The sequence below is a fragment of the Gracilinanus agilis genome, chromosome 2 (assembly GCF_016433145.1).
Source record: "Gracilinanus agilis isolate LMUSP501 chromosome 2, AgileGrace, whole genome shotgun sequence".
In the NCBI taxonomy this organism is placed as follows: Eukaryota; Metazoa; Chordata; class Mammalia; order Didelphimorphia; family Didelphidae; genus Gracilinanus; species Gracilinanus agilis.
In genome coordinates, this window is record NC_058131.1 from 601,106,070 (window position 1) to 601,127,889 (window position 21,820).

A 21,820-nucleotide genomic window follows, 5' to 3' on the forward strand; every position below is an offset into this window, starting at 1 on the left:
ACCAATACATAGTATTGATTCTAAGACAGAAAGTAAGAGGTTTGGTTTTTTTTTTTAATTGCCTTTTAAACTCTAACTTCTGTCTTAGAATCTATCCTAGGTATTAGTTCCGAGGTATAAGGGGAGTAGAGAAACCTCTCCATAGGAGAGGTGGGGGAGGTAGAGAACAGGGATTAGGTGACTTTCCAGGGTCACACAACAAGGATGTGTCTGAGGTCCCATTTGAACCTGGGTCCTCTCATCTCTGGGCCTGGCTCTCTATCTACCGAGCCACCTGGCTGCCCCAGAAATTACTTTTGATAAATAGCATCCTGAAACGTAGGAAGCTCAGCACAGTGCTTGGTGGATAGGAAGCATCTATGCTTGTAAATGTGACTTAAAGTAAGAATTATACACTTAAAGCAGAAAGTTGTTTTGTATTCTCCCACTCCAGGAGTTTACTTTAATTAAAAAAAATTGTTGATAAAATTAGCTCAAAGTATAAAAGAGGTATAGATTATATTTAAAAAACAAGACATTCTAGGACTGGTAAGGTTAGTTTTAGAGCTATGGAACAATTAGACACACCAGTGGAGGTGGATAACTGCACCCCTTTGGCACTGACTGCCCAATCGGTGCTGGCCAATTCCAAGGCTTCTTGGAATCAGGAGATAGAGATTAAAATCTCCAGCCCCGGTGATGAGACAGTTAGTTAGTTAGAGGGACAGAGGGAAATCGGGGAGGATAACGGCTACAGGATTACATGGCAAAGAGAGGTAAGAGAGGTACAGAGCTGTGGGAGAGAGGATATGAATTTGTGCAAGGCAATAGGGAAGGTGCACACATAGCAAGACAGAGGAATGGATGCCCAACTTAAGTCTCTCAGGGGCCCACGCAGGAAATTAAACTCAAACGACCAAGAGGGGATTCACCTAACTTGCTCCCATGAACCACCCTGTCTCATCTGAGTAAATCACATTCAGATCCCTGAGGAAATCACATTCCTCAAGTACAGTTATAAATAATTCCAATTCATCTCCTATTTGGTCACAGGACATTTAGGTCACCTGAATGAGGAAACAGTGACCCTTTCCTGGACAAGAACTAAACGTGGAAAAACTCTAAGAAGAATGGGTCTTGGGCCCAGGTCCTCCAGGAGCCACGATGAATGGACTTGCCCAGCCTCAGTAGGATTTTAGCAGAGGTGGGAAGAGTATTCCAACCACCTGTGAAGATGAGATGATGATATCTTCCCCTCCTATACCACTATTCCATAGGAAGCATCAACGCTGAGGTTAGCGAGAAGAGATTCAAAGCAAGTTTCATGCTAACAAAGGCCACCGCAGAGATGCTCCATTTCCTGCTACTCTCAGTCATCCTGGAGAAACACACACACACAAAAAAAACCAGATAACTTATTAACAGGGAGCATTATTTGAAATGCTCAAATTGGTCAGAGGTCAGGTTTCAACATACCATCTCAGAAGAGCCATAAAAAGACTCTGAACCCATCAGTGAGAATTACTAAAGTCTTGGGACAAGGGGAAGAATCTGGTGAGTCAAACCACTACTATCATCTCACCTACCACCTCCCTTTAGGTCCAGGGGCAAACAGTCTAAGAACCTTGGGAACAGGGGTATCCCTGCCCCCAAGCACTAGCCCTGCTTCCAGTCTGATCTCTAACCAACTGCTTCCAATGGGCAGGTAAACCCAAGAACCCCAAGAAAATCCCAGAGCCACCCAGACCCACTGGCTTTGCTTTCATCCCACCTTCTACTGTCACCATCCAAGGGAACAACACTTGTGGAGATGCAACCTGGAAATCACCTCCATAGGTGACTGCAGCCCCATCTCCTCAGCAGTGGTCAAAGACCCAAAGTCCTCTGCATTATCACCTGTCCTGCTGCTGCTCCCTATCTGGCTTGAAGCTGAAACCTAAATATATTGTCTTCTCCTATTAGAATGTGACCTTCATGAGAGAAGGGATTATCTTACATTTCTATGTTAAAACATTGTTCTAGACACAGTAATAATCTAATAAATGCTTGTTTATCCATTCAGTCCATTGAATATCTGGCCCCAGAAACTGGCTATGGGGTTCTCAACTCTTTTATAACTATGCATCTATGGAAATAGGTATCAAGTAATAATACTTGTATAACCCAGTGGAAAGGCTTGTCAGCTCCAGGAGTAGGGAAGGAAGAGGGAAGGGAGAGAACATGAATCATGTAACCATGGAAAAACATTTATAAATAAATAAATAAATAAATTATATCTGTGAATCACTTTTTGAATATAATTTCATCTGCTGGAAAATTCTTACTACAGAACTTCCTCCTCCATCAACTGTCTGTAACTCCCACCTTAGAGAAGTGGTCAATGACTAGCCCAAGATAATATTGTCATTATAACTCAAAAGTAAGCCCTGAATTTAGATTTAACTGACTCCAAGCCTTCTTCTCCTAAACCAGTTCATTAGGACAAAATTCAACAAAGACCATCTAACCTGACTGCTCCTGTTTTCCATTAAAAACAATAATAATAATTTTGTGGTTCATCTGCCTGGAAAACTAACCCATTGTTGTGGTTACTTTTCTTTAAGTGTTCAATTGAGAACTACTAAAAAATGTAAATTCAAATCTTCAGTAAAAATATATATATTAAAAAAAGAAGTATTTGTGAGAATGGGCTACAGACCAATTAAAACTGGTCTTTGAGTGAATATGAGGAATTCAAAGAAAGATGGAAGTCTTATTGAGGAGAAAGGTGAGGTTGATAAAATAAATAAAGTTATCACCTTCCATTTAAAGTACATGATAGGAAAAAAAACTTTTTAATAAAGTAAATGATAAGCACAGCTAAGTGGTTCTAATCTGGCCTCAGATACTTGCTAGCTGTGTGACGCTGGGCAAGTCACTTAACTCCATTTGCCTAATCCTTCCCCTTTTGTCCTAGAATTATTACTAGAAAAGAAAGTAAGGGTTTTTAGTGGAAAAAAAAAAAGAAATTAGAGGTGCTTTCTACCTTATGACATGATTAATAAATCAATATTTCTTAAATTTAGTTTGAATTTTGCCAATAGCTAACAAGGTCAGGATTTAAATGATCAACTTTCTTCCTTGTTTCTACCTTACTCCCACCCCCATCTCTGACCCTCAAATTTAAGACTCACTCCAAGGGCTCAAAAGACATTCCCCAACTTACCCACTCATCGTCCTCTGCTCCATCCCCCTGGCCTCGGATCTCTGATGTTCCTTCTGAGGATTTCTGGGCCATGATATTGTCAGTCCAGGATGCTCCTGTTTGTCCATCGCCAGCAAAATTACACTTGGTCACTGTTCCAGCCTCAAGTTTTGCTAGAGAGCCTAAAAAAATGACAATGACTACAATCAATAAGGTGGGAAAAGATCCTTTTCCATTGATGAGAACTGGTTTCATTCTCAAAAAAGTTAATCAAAATAGTCAAGCAAACCCCCAAGCCTCCAACTTACTGCTATGGTCTTGTTCAGTACATAGATATCAAGTTGGATAACAGATGGCTATTCTTAGATCCACAACAAAAATCCCATAATCTAATGGTACTCCTTCACCCAAAAGAGCTTGAAAGAACCCACTGGGGACTAAGGGTTCCCATGGGTTTATCATGGACTTTAAATGTCCCACAGCGATACCAACCATGTACAGAAAAAGATCTGCTGGACTCCCATGAGTGCTGAGAAAAGAGGGAGTAGCTTAAGAAGAGAGACCCATAAGAGTCCCTCCATTCACATAATGGACATGTGAGGGGAGATGAGCTATAAGAAAACTGGTAAGCCAGAGGGACTGTAAGAAAGGAAATGACCACTCACCTATGAAAGGACCATCGCCCTGGGTTTTTAGGCGAACTTCTGTACCCAGTTCTAACTCAATCTTCTCCATCTCTGCCTCTGGAATCCAAAATGCGAATGTCTGGTCTGGAGTGTGGCTTCCTGTCACCGACAGCAGCTCTGGCTTCTCCACTAGCCCCTTCAGTTCCATGGGCGAGAGTCTGTCTGTGTCACCTTTAGCTTCCACCTCTGGCCACAATACCAAACAAGACTCTTTTAGAGACCTGGAACTCCTAGGCAAAGCATCCTTCTGGCCCCACAAGGTCTCTTGGATAGGAAGGAGATGCTGTGGAAACCAGGAGCAAGCAGAGACCCTTCCTGCTCATCTTCTGGTCTGGCCTGATCCCACTCCCTGTTCAGGCATCTTTCCTAGAAAAATCTGACAGTTTCTTCTTTCCTCTGGGAAGTTCCTCTTAAACCCTCAGACCTCAGGGATTCTATCTTGCCTGTTCTATCAAAACTCTAGAAATGGACAATTCTAATATTGACTATGTTTTTATGAGGCAGCTGGTCCCCACTGAGGCTGGACAGAAGGTTAAGGGTTTAAAAAAAAATTTACCTTCCTGGTTTTCTTTCTTCTCTTGTACCCTACTTTGCTCATGGCTAGGGCTTTCCCTCTGAGATTACCTTTCATTTATATATATAGTCACTTACATCCTGTCTCCACTAGAGATCCCAATATAACATACAAAAGACTTAATAAGGGGGCAGCTGGGTAGCTCAGTGGAGTGAGAGTCAGGCCTAGAGATAGGAGGTCCTAGGTTCAAACCCGGCCTCAGCCACTTCCCAGCTGTGTGACCCTGGGCAAGTCACTTGACCCCCATTGCCCACCCTTACCAATCTTCCACCTATGAGACAATACACCGAAGTACAAGGGTTTAAAAACAAAACAAAAAAAAAAAAAGACTTAATAATAACAAATAACAAAAATAATAATAGCTCATATCTATATAGCTTTTATTATGTGCCAGGCACTGTGCTGAGTATTTCACAAACATCATCTCTTTTTATCCTCAAAACAAGTCTGGGAGATAGGTGCCATTACATTCCCCATTTTACAGTTAAGGAAACTGATAACAAGAGGTTTAAGGGACTTACCAGGGGTCATACAGAGAGTAACTGAGGTCACATCTGAACTTACATCTTCCTGACTCCAGCTGCTCTATCCATTTCATTACCTCACTGCCCCAAGGTTTGTTGACTTACTGATTGGAAAGGATGGGGCCAGATCACGGAGGACTTTTAAAGCAAAGAAGCTTAGAACTGATGTAATGGACAAAGGGAACCATGATGATGACAATGATGATGATGATGATGGTGATGATCGTAGTGGCAATGGAAGTAGGAGTCTAGTTACTGTTTGATCATTTTCAGTCGTGTCCAACAATATGTGACTCCATTTGGGGTATTTTGGCTAAGATACAATGATTTGCCATTTCCTTCTCTAATTCGTTTTATAGATGAGGAAACTGAGATAAACACAATTAAGTGACTTGCTCGGAGCCACACAGTTAGTTAAATGTTTGAGCCAAGATCTGAACTGAGAAAGATGAGTCTTCCTGACTCCATGCCTGGTGCTCTATCCACTGATTGTCTGCTCCCATTCCTCTAGAGCAGGGGTCGGCAACGTATGGCTCTTTCTGCAGGAGCCATAAAGTCAATTTTTTTCAGGCGCTGTTACAGGAGCCGCACTGTGAGCACTGTACAGCTCTCACGAAATTACATTTTAAAAAATGTGGCGTTTATGGCTCTCAAGGCCAAGAAGGTTGCCGACCCCTAGTCTAGAACTTTAAAGTTTGCAAAATGCTTTACAGATATATTTTCTCATTTGGTCAGGGTTTATAAACAGATGAAAACAATACTTGTGAAAGATAATACTACTTTTATTTTTGGATAGCACACTTCTCCCAGAGCTTACACATAAGTTATCCAGAATGATACACAGTAGTACAATGTAATATTAGAGCCACTGACCCAGAGTCAGGAAGACATCCAAGCCAGCTTTGGACACTTACTAGCTGTGTGATCCTGAGCAAGTCACTCTACTTCTGCCTTAGTTTTTTCACCTTTAAAATGGGGATAATAATGGCACTTACTTTCTAGGTTACTAGGAAGATAAAGTGAGATCATATTTATAAAGTTCTATGTAAACCTTAAAGTGCTTAATAAATACCAATAGTAATAGGAGCAGCAATTACTAGAGAGGGAACATACTGCAGTCTAAGAGGGCCAGCTAAGCTGCTGCTGCTGCTTCATTAATCCAGATTTGAAGTAATAAAGACCCACACTAGAATGGGAATAGAAAGAAAATGCGGGTAAGGCAAATAACTAGAAGAGTGAAGTAGGGAAGACCCCATATTCTGGTCCAGTCACAGGTCCTCATAGAATACCAATAATATACTCAGTGCTCTTCTAAAGACAAAGGGACTGTGGGAACCATATGGACAGTCTCTGCCCTTGAGAAGCTTTTATAATCTACTTGGAGAAACAAAACTACTAACACATTAAATGCTACGTGTGCATACACATAGACCTAATAGAACAGACATATACATATACATACACACATACAGAGACCTAATATAACAGACAAATGGATGTGTGTATACACACACATATAGATCTAATGAGACAACTGTATATGTACATAGATATACACACACACAAAGATCTAACATAATAGAAAAATGTGTATACATAACACACAGACTTTGTATAAATATAATAGACAAATTTCTATGTGTGTTTATGCATATACACATATATACAGACACATATATAGGTCTAATATAATAAATAAAGATATGTGCATATATACATAGCCCAACTATAAGTCATATAATATATACATACATACATAGACCTTCATATATAATATATACACATAGATTTAATATAATAGTCATATATATAACATATACATATATAGACCTACATATAAGATATACATACATAGACCTAATATAATAGACAAATGTATAACTATCTATCTATAAATATAGATACATACACACATAGAGAGACTCAAAATACTAATAGACCAAAAAAACCTATAATAGCAGTAGCAGCAACAGTAGTAAAGGTAGCAGTTCTTGCTTTCGCTTTCTCTTTCTCTCTCTCTCTCTCCTCTTTCTCCCTCTTTCTCTTCCTCTCCCCTCTTCCTCTACCTCTCCCTCTCTCTCTCTCCTTTAAAAAGATGAAACCGGGGGCAGCTGGGTAGCTCAGTGGATTGAGAGCCAGGCCTAGAGACAGGAGGTCCTAGGTTCGAATCTGACCTCAGACACTTCTGAGCTGTGTGACCCTGGGCAAGTCACTTGACCCCCATTGCCTATCCTTACCACTCTTCTGCCTTGGAGCCAATATACAGTATTGACTGCAAGACGGAAGGTAAGGGTTTTAAGAAGAAAAAAAAAAAAGATGGAACCTCTGAATCACACCCTTTGAGAGCTGGGAGGGCCCTCAGTGATCAATCTAGTCCAACCTGTACATAAAATCCACAAGAACTGGACCTAATCAAATGTGTATAAAAGAAATCCATGCTGGAGGAGGCACAATTTCAAAGTTATTTCAAAGGGGAAAAGATTCCAAAAGAATGGAAAAGCTCACATTTAGCACTAGGACCCAATAAAAAAGTGACTAAGAAGAAATCATCAATTCCTGACCCCAATATGCTTTATAAAATCTTTTAGAAGCGTCTATGTTTGTAGGGATGCTATCCTGCATGGAGGAAAGAGGCAACTTTTCAGATGACTTTCTATGGCACACAGACACTCAGTCATACTGAGAGGCGACAGAAATACACCTACTCTGTCCATTGTTTGTTACCAGAAAATTTTGAATCTGTAGAACAAAAGAAAGCCTCAAACCCTCTTCAAATGAGAATCTTCCACATGTGTTAATATTAGATGAGATTCTATGATGGATTTAACTTTCAATGATCTGCTGAGGATCACCATGAAGTGAGAAATAAGAGAGCTATGCCAAATAAAGGTATTATTAGCTAGGAATCTGGAATTAGGTAGTCCTCAGGGTGTACTAGTGCTACACTAAGTCAGAAAGATATGAGTTCAAATCCTCCTAACTAGCTGTGGAGGCATGGGCAAAATAGGGGTATTGATATCTTAAAGTACCAATAAAGTATCATTAAAGTACCTTAGAGGGATTTTATGAAAATCACATAACAGGGAGCAGCTGGGTAGCTCAGTGGATTGAGATCCAGGCCTAGAGAAGGGAGGTCCTAGATTCAAATCTGACCTCAAACACTTCCCAGCTGTGTGACCGTGGGCAAGTCACTTGACCCCCATTACCTACCCTTAGCACTCTTCTGCCTAGGAGCCAATACACAGAAGTTAAGGGTTTAAAATTTTAAAAAATCACATAACATCTGTAAACCTTCTTTATAAGCTTCCAAGCACTACACAAAAATCAGCTATCATTGTTTAGAAGGAGGCTGTCCCATCCTCCAAATAAAAGATGATTTTGCTCTCCAAAATGTTCCTTTTTTTTATAGAACATTGTCTTGATCTGCATCAAAACCTAGAATATTCTCAATAAGGTCTAGAGGCACATAAAAAGAAAAAGGTGGCTCAGTCATTTGCCATGCAAATAAAGTAGAGAAAAAATATAAATTGCCTGGATTTATGACTTTCAGTTGGACCAGCAGTCACTATTATACCTCCAGCCCCATAGGTATGTATATCTTGGACAAACACTATAATTACGAAATGAGTTGGGCCCATAATTAAACAAGAAGAAAACAGCAGTCTGAACTTAATTTGGGAAATCATACCATACTTTCAATGATTCCAAATGCCTCACTGACAAAAAAGCCCATCAACATCATAACTTTTCTGGTGACAGGGCAGGTAGGTGGCAAAATGGATAGACTTCTAGGACTTGCGTCAAGGAGACCTGAGTTCAAATGTGGCCTCAGACACATTAGCTTGGTGACTATAAACAAGTCACTTAGCCCTGTTTGCCTCCATTTCCTCATCTATAAAATGAGTTGGAGAAGGAAATGGAAAACTACTCCAATTTCTTTGCCAAGAAAATTTCAAATGGAAACAATAAAAATTGTACATTATTGAAAAACGACTGACAATATAAATGTTAGTGATGATGATATCGATATAGCAGTGAATCATGAAATACCATAATCTCACAAGAGTCAAAAACTGCAGGTGAGCCTTTATATCCATCGCAACGGTTGCAATACTCAAGGCTGATGGGGCTATGGAAAAATAAACATGCTAAATCACTGACAGTGGAGACAGGAACTCCCAAAACCAACATGGAATCATAGGATAAAAGTTGAAAAATTGTTCATCTCTTTCCATCCCATTATACATTAAGAAGTTTTTACTCTAGGCAGTTCAATAACAATAAGAAAAGATATTATCTTTATACAAAGATATTATCTTTATTCTTTTCAAAGAGTAAGAGCAGAAAAGCTGGGGACAAATCATGCACCCCATGCCTGGAGTGAATGAATAAATTGTGGCATATGAATGAAATGGAAAATTCTTAGAATGACAACTATGAAGAATTCAGAGAAATGTGGGAACATTTCTCTGAAATGATGCAGAAAGTTGATGCAAAGGACACTATTCATACAGACTACAACTACGTCAATGAAGACTTATTCAAAGAGCCACAAAATGCAGGCTACAATCCTACTCAGTGTTGTAGTGCTTGCATGAGTAAAAGTACACAAGCATTTTTCTCTGTTAACAAATAGTCATTACAAAAGCATATGGTAACTCAGACCACTCAGTCACTCTAAATGAAGTCTTGTGGGCTTCTGCTGAGCTTTTGGTTAGAGGCATACTTTGTTTTTGGTTTGTTTGTCTTTTGTATTTAAACAAACTGTATTCATTTTTTTTTTCATCTGTCCCAGAGGCCAGTGGATGGACACACAAATAGGCTGCAGAATATTATCAATGATGACTGGTGATAGAGGGCAGCAAGGTAGCACAATAGAGAGAGTGCCAAGCCTGGAGTTGAAAGGAGCTGAGTTCAAATGTGGCCTCAGGCACTTCCTAGCTCTGGGACTACAGGATGAATTAAATATCTGGGGGACCTCCAATCCAGTACAACCCTGGAAGATACCACAGTGGATGAACAGAGGAGTCACAGAGTCAAGTGTCTGCCAATGATGGAGGCCAGAGGCCAACAGAAGGATTTGGGGGAAGGGCTTAGGGAAGGCTTGAAAAGCCAGTGTGGGAAGCTCGGGGGGTCTCTTGGCTCCCATCCCTCTCTCTGGTCTTGCTCTCTCCTCCCCGCTTATTTATGTAGCCACCTCTGGCAAGGGGCAGTGTGGAGGGAACCACACTGGGGCCTGATCTCACTTTAAGTTAGAAAGGCTGGAAACTTTCTTTCTATCTTTCTTTCTATTCTTTCTTTCTCTTTACTATTAATTACTTGTAAATTTAGTATAAAGTCTCCAAGATTAATTTTTATTCCTAACATGACTCTGGCCTAGTCACTTAACCTTGTGGGCCTCAGTTTCCTCATCTGTAAAATAAGCTGGAGAAAGAAATGGCAAAACATTCCAGTAACTCTGCCAAGTAAACCCCCAATGGGGTCATAGCTGAAAAATTACTGACTTCCTCAAATAACTCATCTACTTATAATCACAAAAATAGTTTGGGATCAATGACTGAGTGTGGGAGAGTCCTGGGACACTTTATATACCACTCCACATCAGCACTGGTTCTATAACTTAAATAATCTTTGAGAGTTGCCTGGGTTTAGTTAAATGACTTGGAGGTTAAATGACTGCCTTAAGGTTACACATGACCAGTATATATTGGAGAAAGACTTGCATCTAGATCCTGAATGCCTGGCTCTGAGGTTTGTTATTTATCCACTATACTATAAGATCTGGCAGTGGGGGAAGGAGACAACATGAATCATGTAACTGGGAATCATATAACATATAAATTGGAAAACTGTTGTGTAAATTTGTTATTGAAATAAGATAAAGATAAAATTATAAAATATATTTTAAGAATAAAATGTGGAGGATTTCCTACTTTGTCTTGCATTTCCCCACTTTTCCCTATGAAGAATCTTCTAAAAATGAAACTCCCTTTCCTCCTCCAACATGGATAAAGGGCTATTACAGAATAAGCCAGCCTACTGATACTGTCTAGAGTAGAAAAAGGGGAGACAGAGTCAGCATTTCTTCTCTATGCTGCCGTTTCTGATTCTCTTATCTTTTTCTCTTATTTATCTTTTTGGCCTGGGAGGATAAGATGGGCAGATTAACCAATGGACCCCAAACCATACTGGGCCCCACTAACCAAGTTATATCTCAGGCTGTGGAAGCTTTCAGCTGGTATTAACCTCAATAAAAGAATTCATATTTTTCCAGACTGATTTAATACCAGGATAAAACCTCCAAGGTGTGAAGAATTCTGGAAGAAAGGGAAAAGAAAGACAAGGCTGGCAGAAGTAAGGAAAGCCTTGGGGGTGAGTGGAGAAGGGAAGGAAAGCTCCAGAGAATAAGGCCTTTGGAAGAAGGGCAGCTTGAAATTGTGAAGGGATACCTACTATATGAGGACATGAGGAAGCCTGTGTTCACCTTCCTGGTGTTGCTGAAGTTGGGCTCTATCTCGTTTCCCTTGGAGTCAAATTTTCGGCGATGAATGCGGCTGGGTCTTATGTATAGCACATAGTAACGCTCCTACAGTCAAGCAGAGAAACAGTTAAACATATTTCCCCACCATGTCCTAACTGCTTCTGGGGCCTGGCTTGCCCCCAAAACACTTCCCACCTTCTCTGGCTTGTCTCATTCCTGGCCACTAGAACAAGGAATGCCAGCGCGGAATCAGAGTGGGGAGAGATCATCGAAATGAGGATCAAAGAGGAATTGGTAGCTGGCACACAATACATGTTTAATAAATGCTCCAGGTTGGCTAATATTGTGCTGGCCCCCAATTTGCCCCCAGAGGGAATTATTATTACTTTCTGGTAAAATGGTAGACATGCAAAAATATTTAATGCAGAAAAAAAGCAACTTTTTTTTTTGTTGGAGTAAAGAACTGGAAATAAAATGAATGCTTGACTATTGAGGAAGGTCTAAAAAATTTATGGTGTGGAATATTATTGTTGAGACATGAAATGAAAGAGAGAGAGACACAGAAAACTCATACAGACTGATAAAGAGTGATGGGGGTAGAATCAGAAGAACAAGTTTAACTATGACTCTAATAATGTAAAGGAAAACAATTCTGAAAGATTTCAGAACTCTGACTAAAGCAATAATCAATTATGACTTCAGAAAATGAAATATGAAGTGTGCTTGCTTCCTCTTAATAATAAGAGCTAACATTTATATAGCCCTGACTAGGAGCCAGGCACCGTGCTAAATGTTTTACAATTATTATCTCATTTAATCTTTACAACAACCCTGAGAGGTAGATGCTATTATCATCTCCATTTTATAGATCAGGAAACTGAGCAAACAGCTATTAAGTGATTTGCCCTGTGTCATACAGCTAGTAAGAATCTGAGTCCACATTTGAACTCAGGTCTTCCTGACTCCACACCTTTGTGGGGTGATACACCAGAGGTGTGAAATGGGACATTTATTTCCAGAAACAGTTAAAATAAAAGAAAGCAGAGGTAATGATGCTTAATAGTACCTCAAAGAGCAGCAGGGAGGAAAGAGCTTTGCAAATTGTAAAGTATTATAGAAATGCAAGCTTATTGTGTCATACCCTCCACTGGTGCCCAAAGTACCACAGCAGTTATAGGAAAGAGCACAAGGAAAAAAGACATAATATGTGAGTTACTAGAAAAGGGCGTCTCAGTTTCATCAATGACAATAAATGCCCCTGTAGCTTTTAGATGGATCTTAGAGATTATCTAATCTATCTGGTTCTTTTTGAGAAATTAGGAAATTAAAGCCCAGAATAGTGACCTAGTTTGTTCAGTACTGGGGCTGCTACTCTTTTTTATTTTTTTTTTCTTTTAAACCCTTATCTTCCATCTTAGAATCAATACTGTATATTGGTTCTAAGACAGAAGAGCAGGCAGGCTTAGGCAATGGGTGTTAAGTGACTTATCCAGGAACATATAGCTATGAAGTGTCTGAGGTCACATTTGAACCTAGCACCTCCTTGGTTTAGACCTGGCTCTCAGTCCACTGAGCCACCTCGATGTCCCAGAGCTGCCACCATTAATGATCCTAACCCCAAACTGAAGGCCTTGGGAGGTACCTATCACAGGCTGCCTTTTTCTTTGGTTGTTTCTGTATCCTCTGTGCTATTGAACTTAAGCAAGAGGAAGGCCTGCACATATAAGACAGTAAATAAACTTTTTTTAAATTAGTGATAATGGGAAAATGATAGAATTAAGCAGACATATAGTTATTTCTTACAATTGGAAAGATTCTGAAATGAAGAATCCTAACCCAACTGTTATCTCAGAAAAATAACCGAAATGACTAGTACTAAGTACCCATTAAACTAGAACGTAAAACTCTTTGCTGAGTCTGTTATACAAATCATCAGAATACAAGCTCATTAAAGAGATGGGCAAAAAATAAAAATAAAAAATTTAAAATAAAGACATGGAGAGGAGAAGGAGAGGGGGTGGAGAGAGAGACAGACAGACAGACAGACAGAGACAGACAGAGACAGACAGACAAACAGACAGACATGGAAGTAACTATGCAAATAGAAGATGGATAGGATAAACTGTGGGGAGGCTAGGTGGCCTAGTGGATAGAGTGCCAGGCCTGGAGTTGGGTTCAAATCTGGTCTCAGATACTTCCTAGCTAGCTAGTATGACCCTAGGCAAGTCATTTAACTCCAATTGCCTAACCCTTACTGTTCTTCTGCCTTGGAACCAATACTTAATATTGATTCTAAATCAGAAGACATGGGTTTAAAAAAAAAAAGTACATCACACTCTGATAACACTTGTCTAACTTATACTACTTGCCACCTGAAGGAAGAGGAAGAGGGAAAAAGTATTTAGATCGCAAAATATTAGAAAACAAATGTTAAAAATTGTTTCTGTACACGAACAAAAAAAATTCAATTTAAAAAATGTTTTTAAAAGAATACATCATAATACATGCATAATTCAACAGAATTGCTTGTCAGCTCTAGGAGTGGGGAGGAAAGAGGGGAGGAAGAGAACATGAATCATGTAACCATGAAAAAATACTTTATAATAAATAAATAAATATTTTAAAAAATAAAAAATTACATCATGCTCACCTTTTTGCCATTGGCATCTGAGATGTTATGGCGAGAGACATCAACCAGCTCTCCTTCCAGAAGAATACCATTTCCCCTAGGGAAAAAAAAAAAAAAAAAAAAAGAAAAGGAGAGACCCTAAGTCTTCACTTACTAACACTAAGCCTTTTAGTCACAAGCTTTAACACAGAACTGTGACCCAGGTGATTCCTGTCTACCCCAGTGACCCAGGGACAAAGAAAAACTCTACAGAATGAAAAATGTCCTTTCTATTCACCCAGGGCACTCTTCTAAGGACTGAGAGGCAAATATCAATAATAGCTGAGATGTGTATTTTGCTTTAAAGTTTGAAAAACAGTCGCTATGCGTGATGCCATTAGATCAAATGGGAAAAAAGTAGACCTCGCCCAATCACTTGCCCATTTGTAAATTTCCAGCAGGCACAGGGTGATGGGGTTGAGGGCTCAGGAGAGGAAAGGGCTACTTCTGAGGATCTGGGAGTCATCTTCAAAGAGATAAAAGTCCCATCCATGGGAGCCCACGAGATTACCAAAGGAGGAGTGATGGGGAAAGAAAAGAGCCCTGGACAAAGCCTTAGGGTATCCCCACACAGAAGGAGCCAGACCTTGGATGAGGAACAAATACAAACCATCTGTTTGACATTTAAAATTCTTCACTTGGATCCATTCTACCAGCCTTAGAATATATATGTTGCTCCCTTCACCCACTTTAGAGCAGGAGTTTTTAATCTCTGATGTATCCTAGATGCTGATGAAGCCTATGGATCCTTTCTCAGAATATTGTTTTGTTTTTTGGTAATTAAACCTTATTTTTTGTCTTAGTAACAATTTAAGAATAGAAGGGCAAGGGCTAGGAAAATGGGTTAAGTGACTTGCTAAGGAACACACAGAGAAGAAGTGTCAGAGGTCACATTTAAAACCAGCTCCTCTCAACTCCAGACCTGTCTCTCTATCCACTGTGCCACCTAGCCACCCCAGAATATTGTTTTTAAATGCATAAAACAAAAAAATCTAAAAATTACAAAGTAAATGCATAAAACAAATAGGATTACAAAGGAAACTAACTATCCTAACCTACAGTAATCAAAATAGTATAAAAAAAAAATTTCATGGGCTCCAGATTAAGAACCAAAGACTAAGGACAGGTAGGTAGTTCTGTGGATAGTAAGCCAGGTATGAAGATGGGAGGTCCTGGGTCCAAACCAGCCTCTGACTCTTCCTAGCTGTGTGACTCTGGGCAAGTTGCTTAACCCACACAAATGCAACACACAATTGCTCAACCCTTATGGCTTTTCTTTCTTGAAACCAATACACAGTATTGATTCTAAGATGGAAGGTAAGGCTTTAAAAAAAATTAAAGGAACAGAATGATGGTAGTGGAGATGGTTTTGTTGTTCAGTTATTTCAGTCCTATCTTACTCTTTATTACCCCATTTGGGGTTTTCTTGGCAAATGGTTTGCCATTTCCTTCTCCAGTTCATTTTACAGATGAGGAAACTGAGGCAGAGTTAAGTGATTTGCCCAGGGTCACATAGCTAGCTAAGTGTCTAAGGCCAGATTATTTGAATTCAGGAAGATGAGTCTTTCAGATTCCAGGCCTGGCACTCTATTCACTGTGCCACCTAGCCAGCCTAAAAATAAACTGACATTTTAATAGATTTTTAAAGTTTGCAAAGTACTTCATGAGAAAGTAGAAAGTCCTAATTCTTAAGCTTTTAAAATAAAGAAAAGCTTATTCCAGGGCTCAACCCATCTTAATTACCTAGTCACCATGGCAGTGCCTGGCATTTTAAGGACAATGTTACCCTCAAACTAGAGAATTGTCCTTCATTCTCCCCACTTACATTTCTTCTCACTCATGCATATTTAAATTATACTAATGATGTAACATAAAAAGAAGCCTTAACTGTGCTCCTGAATGGAGCAATCACAGACTATTTGGAGGCTTCTTTCCCACCTCAACTATGACTTCACCTATGGTTGCTCTAGCATAGGCTTCTAGGCTGTTTTCACTAAGTGCTATACACCCAGGAAAGGAGGTGGGTGGCAGAGGGATTACTCACTTGGGCTCTCTGCCAGTTACTCAGGATGTAACCTAATCAAATGTTGTAAATCTCCAACTCAGGCTGTACAAAATGGCCTAGCCCTACAATAACCATTATTGGAGGGGCAGCTAGGTGGTTCAGTGGATTGAGAGCCAAGTCTAGAGATAAAGTCCCAGAGTTGAAATCTGGACTCAAGACACTTCCTAGCTGTGTGACACTGGGCAAGTCACTTAATTTCCATTGTCCAAACCTTACCACTCTTCTGCCTGGGGACCAATACACAGTGTTGACTCTAAGATGGAAGGTAAGGATCTTTATTTTTATTTTAAAATTTTTCCATGGTTAAATGATTCATGTTTTCTCCATCCCCTCATCCTTCCCCCCTCCCAGAGCTGACAAGCAATTCCACTGGGTATATATATATGCCCATATTATTTATTTTTGTAAAAGAGCAATTAAGGACTTTTAAAAAACTACTAATTGATTTATTATCCACTCTACTGGTGGTGTTTACAAGTATGAATGGCAAGAGTCATAATACCCACTCCCAACTAGAAGACCCCCAAAACAAGTCAAATGAGCTACCTTAAAAGCTTCCAGTCTTTCTCCTTTCTCAAACTGACTTTGCCCTTCCTGGTCACACCCTCTCCCAGTCTCTGTTTTGTCTTTATATCTTGATAGTAGACCTTCTCAAATTGAGAAACAGTAGATTGTGGTAAAGGCATTTGCTGACTTTCTCTACAACCACCATCACCCCCTTTAATTTTTTTCCCCTAAAAGCTAAAAAACAATCCAGTTCCTAAGTTTTAGGACTAGCTCCTAGATTCAAGACAAATTTGTCGGGTCCTGGACTAGTCAAAGACTATATTGTCTACATCCCCTATAAGATTAAAATTTCTTAAAAAATAGCCATGTTATCTTGTTTAGCTACAAAACATTTAGGACCAAATTGTACCAACTCAGCAATTCCATACAAAATCAAGAGAGTACAATGCTAATACTGTTACAGTACTCTGTATCTTGGCAGCTATTAACAGGACATTCACTTCCTAGTGGGAAGCTGGCACCAGTTGGTAGAGAAGGCATAGTCTGCACTCGGGAAATATTAAGCAATTAATAGGGTGTTAAGACTGAGAATCAGGAGTCTTTTGGGAGCCTCACTCCTAATTCTTACTGAGAAATATATGGCAGATTATTTTGCTTCTCCGTAATTTGGCTTCCACATCTGTCAAAGCAAAAATTAATTCAGATCCAGCTTATAGGGGACACTTACCTAGTGCTGGGTTCTTTTGTTTTGTTCTTTAAAATACTTAAATCAGCCTCCTCAGTGCCATAGTGATGCAAAACAGAATAAAAAGTTTGACTCATGGCACTGTAATGGGCAAAGCTTATCCAAATTAGTATCCTTTGATCAAGGCAGGAAATCACCCAAAATGAATCTTTAAAGGTCCTGATAGCAGAGATACCATTTCCATTAACTTTTTTTTTTTTTACTTTTACTTTTTGTCTTAGAATTGATATGAAATATCAGTTCCAAGTCAGAAGGGAAGTAAGTGCTAGGCAACTGGGGTTAAGTGGCTTGCCCAGGGTCACATATTTAGGAAGTATATGAGATTAGATTTGAATCCAGGTCCTCCCAATTCCAAGTCTGGCTCTCTATCCACTGAGCCACCTAGCTGCCAAACTTTTAAATAAATCTCCCTTCTTGCTCATGAAGTCTGGTTAGGAGGAGGTTGGCCCAAAAAGTCAAAAGGAGTATTTGTTTTAAATAAAAAATTCACACAGAGTCAAATTTTGTCTAAATTTGAATTTGCATGAGGAAAAAAAAAAGATCTACAAGTTAAATTTCAAGTTGTTTTAAAAAAATGGACTGTTAAATTTTTATTGTTTCAATCTTCTAGTGTACAAGAGCTAGAAATCTACTTAATGTCAACATACAGGGTAGCCTTAGAAAGACTTTAGCCACTAGGGGTTGAGCTGACTGAGTCTTGGCCAAAGCCAGGGATTCTAAAGCAAAAGGTGAAAAAGAGAACAATCTGGGCAATTCAAAGGCACAAAGAGAGCTCAGGGAGTTTCCTTCCTGAAGAAGAAGTAGGCCAGTATGATATGATTGTAGCCTGTTAAGAAGAAGAGTAAATGTAAGAAGACTAGAGGCCAGGTTATTGTTGTTCTTCCTTTTCAAAGAGGAACAATGACATCACTGGGAAGTCTTGATTTGTGCATAAGTTGGATTTAAGTGCCAGAGAATTTCACGAAGTTGTGAGCTTCATTCTTTCTTCCAGAGTCATCAAAGTCCACTGGTGAGATAAAAGTCAAGGCTCAGGATACTGTGGATGCCCTTGGTGTCTCCAATGTCTGACCACCTTCTTGGCTGTTAGAATTATTCACCTCTGCCCAGTCCAATAAGAGGATGCCTTCACACACTTGGGACATGCATCCTCCCAAAGTAAACAACTGGTTTGAGACCTATCAGTTACCCTCAACCTGGCTTAGCCTGTCAATCTATCAGCATGGACAGTGACTTTCCCTCCTTGGAGCCTGATCACAGGACTACATGGAGTTCCTTCTTCAGTCCTCAGTCTTCTTTTATTCATATATGGCCACTTGGCTTTCATGTTCTTTCTTGGGCTTTCTGTTGCAGGCCTGATCACAATCCTGCATAAAATGACTTTTTGGGCCTTGGGTCCTCAATTTTGGTACCTCAGTAAAACCAGAGTATGGCTGGGTGAAAAGTGGATGAGCAGACCTGAAAAAGTCCTCCCCGAACACACCAAATATACAGAGAATATAGAGAGAATTTTGGAAATGCCAGAGGAGTTTGCATTTGATCCCAGAAGTAAAGGAGAGCCATTGGAATTTGTTGAGTAGAGTAGTAATGTGCTCAGACCTTCCTTTCAGGAAAATCATTTGGCAATTCTGTGGTTAAAGCCTGGAGTGCACAGTGATATATGCGCAAGTTCACCTAAACGGACTGAGTAGAGGACAAGTTCTGTACCTTAAAGGATTATTTAACGTGAGCATTAGGGGGAACCTCGGAGGGGCTGCAGGTGCCAGGAGGAAGGAGATGCGGAATCCCCGTGGGGGGCATCCCAGACTTTCCAGGTAAATTACGGCACGCGAAGCAGTCCAGCCCTTAGCCACGATGGATTAACGCTGCTAGGGCGCTTGACCCACTAAAAATCCTTTGTTCCAGAGAAGGAAAAAAGCGTCGAGAAAATGAGCTCCCCCCGCCCGCCAATGCAAAGACCTAGACCGCCCCCCTCCCCACGCCCCGTTTTTCTCCATTCTCAAGCCCATGCTAGGAGGAAAGAAGCCCGAGGCTACAGAGAAGGGAGGCAGCCGTCCCGCCCCATCCCCAGGCCAGGGAAAGACTCGGGGTGCAGAGATCATGGAGAGCTGCCCGAGCCCCAAGCGCCCGCAGGCCTGAGCCCCGAAGGGAGCCCTACCGCTGGTACGCAGCTGGGTCCCAGGAGCCGGGCAGCCGAGTGCTGTGCACCGCCTTGTTCCGGAGGGCGCTGTCGTGATAGATGCGGCTCATCGGGATGGAGGTTAGGACTCGGTGGGAATGATCTGGCAACCACTTCCTCTCTGGGACCGGACGATGGGATGCTTGAGGTGGGGGGGAGGGGGTTGAAGCCGTAGGGAACTTCCGGAGGACAGTAGGGAGAAGAGACAATTCCCAACTTTCAGGACACCTGGAGATCGAGTTTCCCTTGATTCAACTTGTCCTGGTCTTCGCGTCCAGTTCTGAGAGGTCAATGTCTGCACTTCCCCTAGAATCCCAAACTCTTACCCTCCTCGTTTTTGCGGAATGGTACGGTCCACGCCTCCCCTTTCCAAGATTTGGCTTTAAAGGAATAGAGCTCTTCCTAAGAAAGCTGTACGATGTACCCTCTTCCCAGAAGGGGCGCAACACTCAACCGGCAACACCGTCTATGTCTATAAAGGAGGAGAACACGGAGAGGAGAGACAAAGTAATAAATAATAAATATTAAAAATAAAGTAATAAAAAGTCATGAATCAGGACCAGACACCAGCTCTGTGCTTTCTCTTCTCCATGTACTAAAGAAGCGGGAGACCAGAGATCCTCAGTATAAATTCAAATTGAATATATCTCAGTAGAGCAGTAATGGAAAATGAGAGGAACCAGAGAACTGATCTCAAAAGAACCAGGGCCCCAAGGTAGAAGATGTGGGGCTATATCCCCAAAGAAGCTGTCACATGGTGCCTGCCATTGGTCTCAGCTGTTTCTAACCATATGGAATACTTTTTTTTTTTTTTTTAAGAGTCAGAAGAAACCAAGCCATCTTCCCAAAATAGAATGAAACCTGAACTGGACTTACAAGGCAGAAGATAAGAGTTTCCCTGGCTCTGCCACTTACTAGCTGTGTGACCATGATTAAACTCCTTAATCTCTGGACCTGGATTTTCTCATCTGTAAAAATAAAAGGGTTGAATTTCTAAGGGCCCTTCCTTTGCTGAATCCTATCATCTCTCATTAACTGTGAGCTTGGGCAAATCAAGTCACTTTTGTCATTTTCCGTGGTCAGAATTTCCTTCCCTTTAAAATGAAATGGTTGGATTGGATACTTTCTAAAGATTCTTGCAGTTTCAAAATCCCATAATTCTAGGAATTGTACTAGAGGGATACATCTTTAATCTGGGGCTCTTGTCAGGCCTCTGAATCCTTTGGGAAAAGATGTGAACTTTTTTCCAGCCCTTTAGTCTACAAATATTTCCAAAAATGCATGATTTGATCATTATAGGTTCTCCTTCAATTCCTTTAAGTAATCACTTCCTAACATTTGTACAACCCAGTAGAATTGCTTGTTGGCTCTGGGAGGGGGGAAGGCAAGAAAATTAATCATGTAAACATGGAAAATATTTAAAAATTAAAATTAAAAATTAAATAATAATAATAAATAAAACCTAACAAAAAAAAGTAATCACTTCCTAAATCTCTCAACTCACCCAGATCAGAACTTCTTTCTAGTCTTAGTAAAATTTCAGGGATTGCTATGGCTAAAAATAATTATCACCTACTGACTAAACTTAAATAACTAACACATTGACTGGTGCTTGCCAGGTTTTCCCAGCTTGATAGTTTTATGGTTTCAACTTGGAGAAACCACATTCACCTTTATGCCAGGAGGAGGCACTGGAGAACTTTAGTGGGGGCAATTTAGTTTACAGGTAAAGAAATACAGAAGAGTTCCACATGGTAAGGAGTAGGATCAGGGCCATATGCCAATTTATCCCACAAATTGTAGCTTTTCTGCTTGTAGGGGTAATACTGTTGCATGGGCTGGGAAATGAAGTCTGCCTTACTTAAATCCAGTTTATGCTCAAGTCAAAAGATATCCTCAGTGATGTTATTTTGGTCCTCTTCAAATATGAAATAGGAAAGAAAAAAATAACAACAGAGGTAATAAGATTTGAATGTGTATGCATTGGGTGTAAAAGTTCTAAAATGAAGCCAAATTGGGATAGCCAAGGAAAAAGAGAGAAGAGGAAAAAATATCTTCTTGGCATTATCTTAGCCCCCACCATTCCTCATTACTTACCATCTAATAGGTAGGCAGGAGCAATAGATAGAGCACTAGGGTTAGAATCAAAAAGACTCATCTTCATGAGTTCAAGTCAGGTCTTAGACACTTAACTAGCTGTGGGACTCTGGACAAGTTACTTAACTCTTTAC

The 21,820-nt window shown here is 40.3% G+C and overlaps 1 protein-coding gene across 1 annotated transcript; it reads right to left on the reverse strand.

Annotated features, from left to right (window-relative positions):
* Window positions 1-429: 429 nt before the first annotated feature.
* On the reverse strand, window positions 430-19,660 carry ARPIN (actin related protein 2/3 complex inhibitor). Its single transcript, XM_044665449.1, has 6 exons — window positions 19,569-19,660; window positions 14,079-14,154; window positions 11,401-11,533; window positions 3,829-4,035; window positions 3,185-3,345; window positions 430-1,357 (listed from the first exon to the last, which is right to left on the reverse strand). Exons 1-6 carry the CDS (start codon window positions 19,658-19,660, stop codon window positions 1,349-1,351), a joined length of 678 nt encoding a protein of 225 aa, XP_044521384.1. The 3' UTR covers window positions 430-1,348.
* Window positions 19,661-21,820: the final 2,160 nt, after the last annotated feature.

What these genes read in the sequence shown, in the direction of transcription:
- ARPIN (XM_044665449.1), bottom strand. Translation starts at nt 19,660, where the DNA reads ATGAGCCGCATCTATCACGACAGCGCCCTCCGGAACAAGGCGGTGCAC. An exon ending in CAGATGCCAATGGCAAAAAG is followed by an intron (nt 11,534 to 14,078) that starts GTGAGCATGATG and finishes GCTTGACTGTAG; the next exon opens with GAGCGTTACTATGTGCTATA. An exon ending in CTTCCTCATGTCCTCATATA is followed by an intron (nt 4,036 to 11,400) that starts GTAGGTATCCCT and finishes TATTGTGGCCAG; the next exon opens with AGGTGGAAGCTAAAGGTGAC.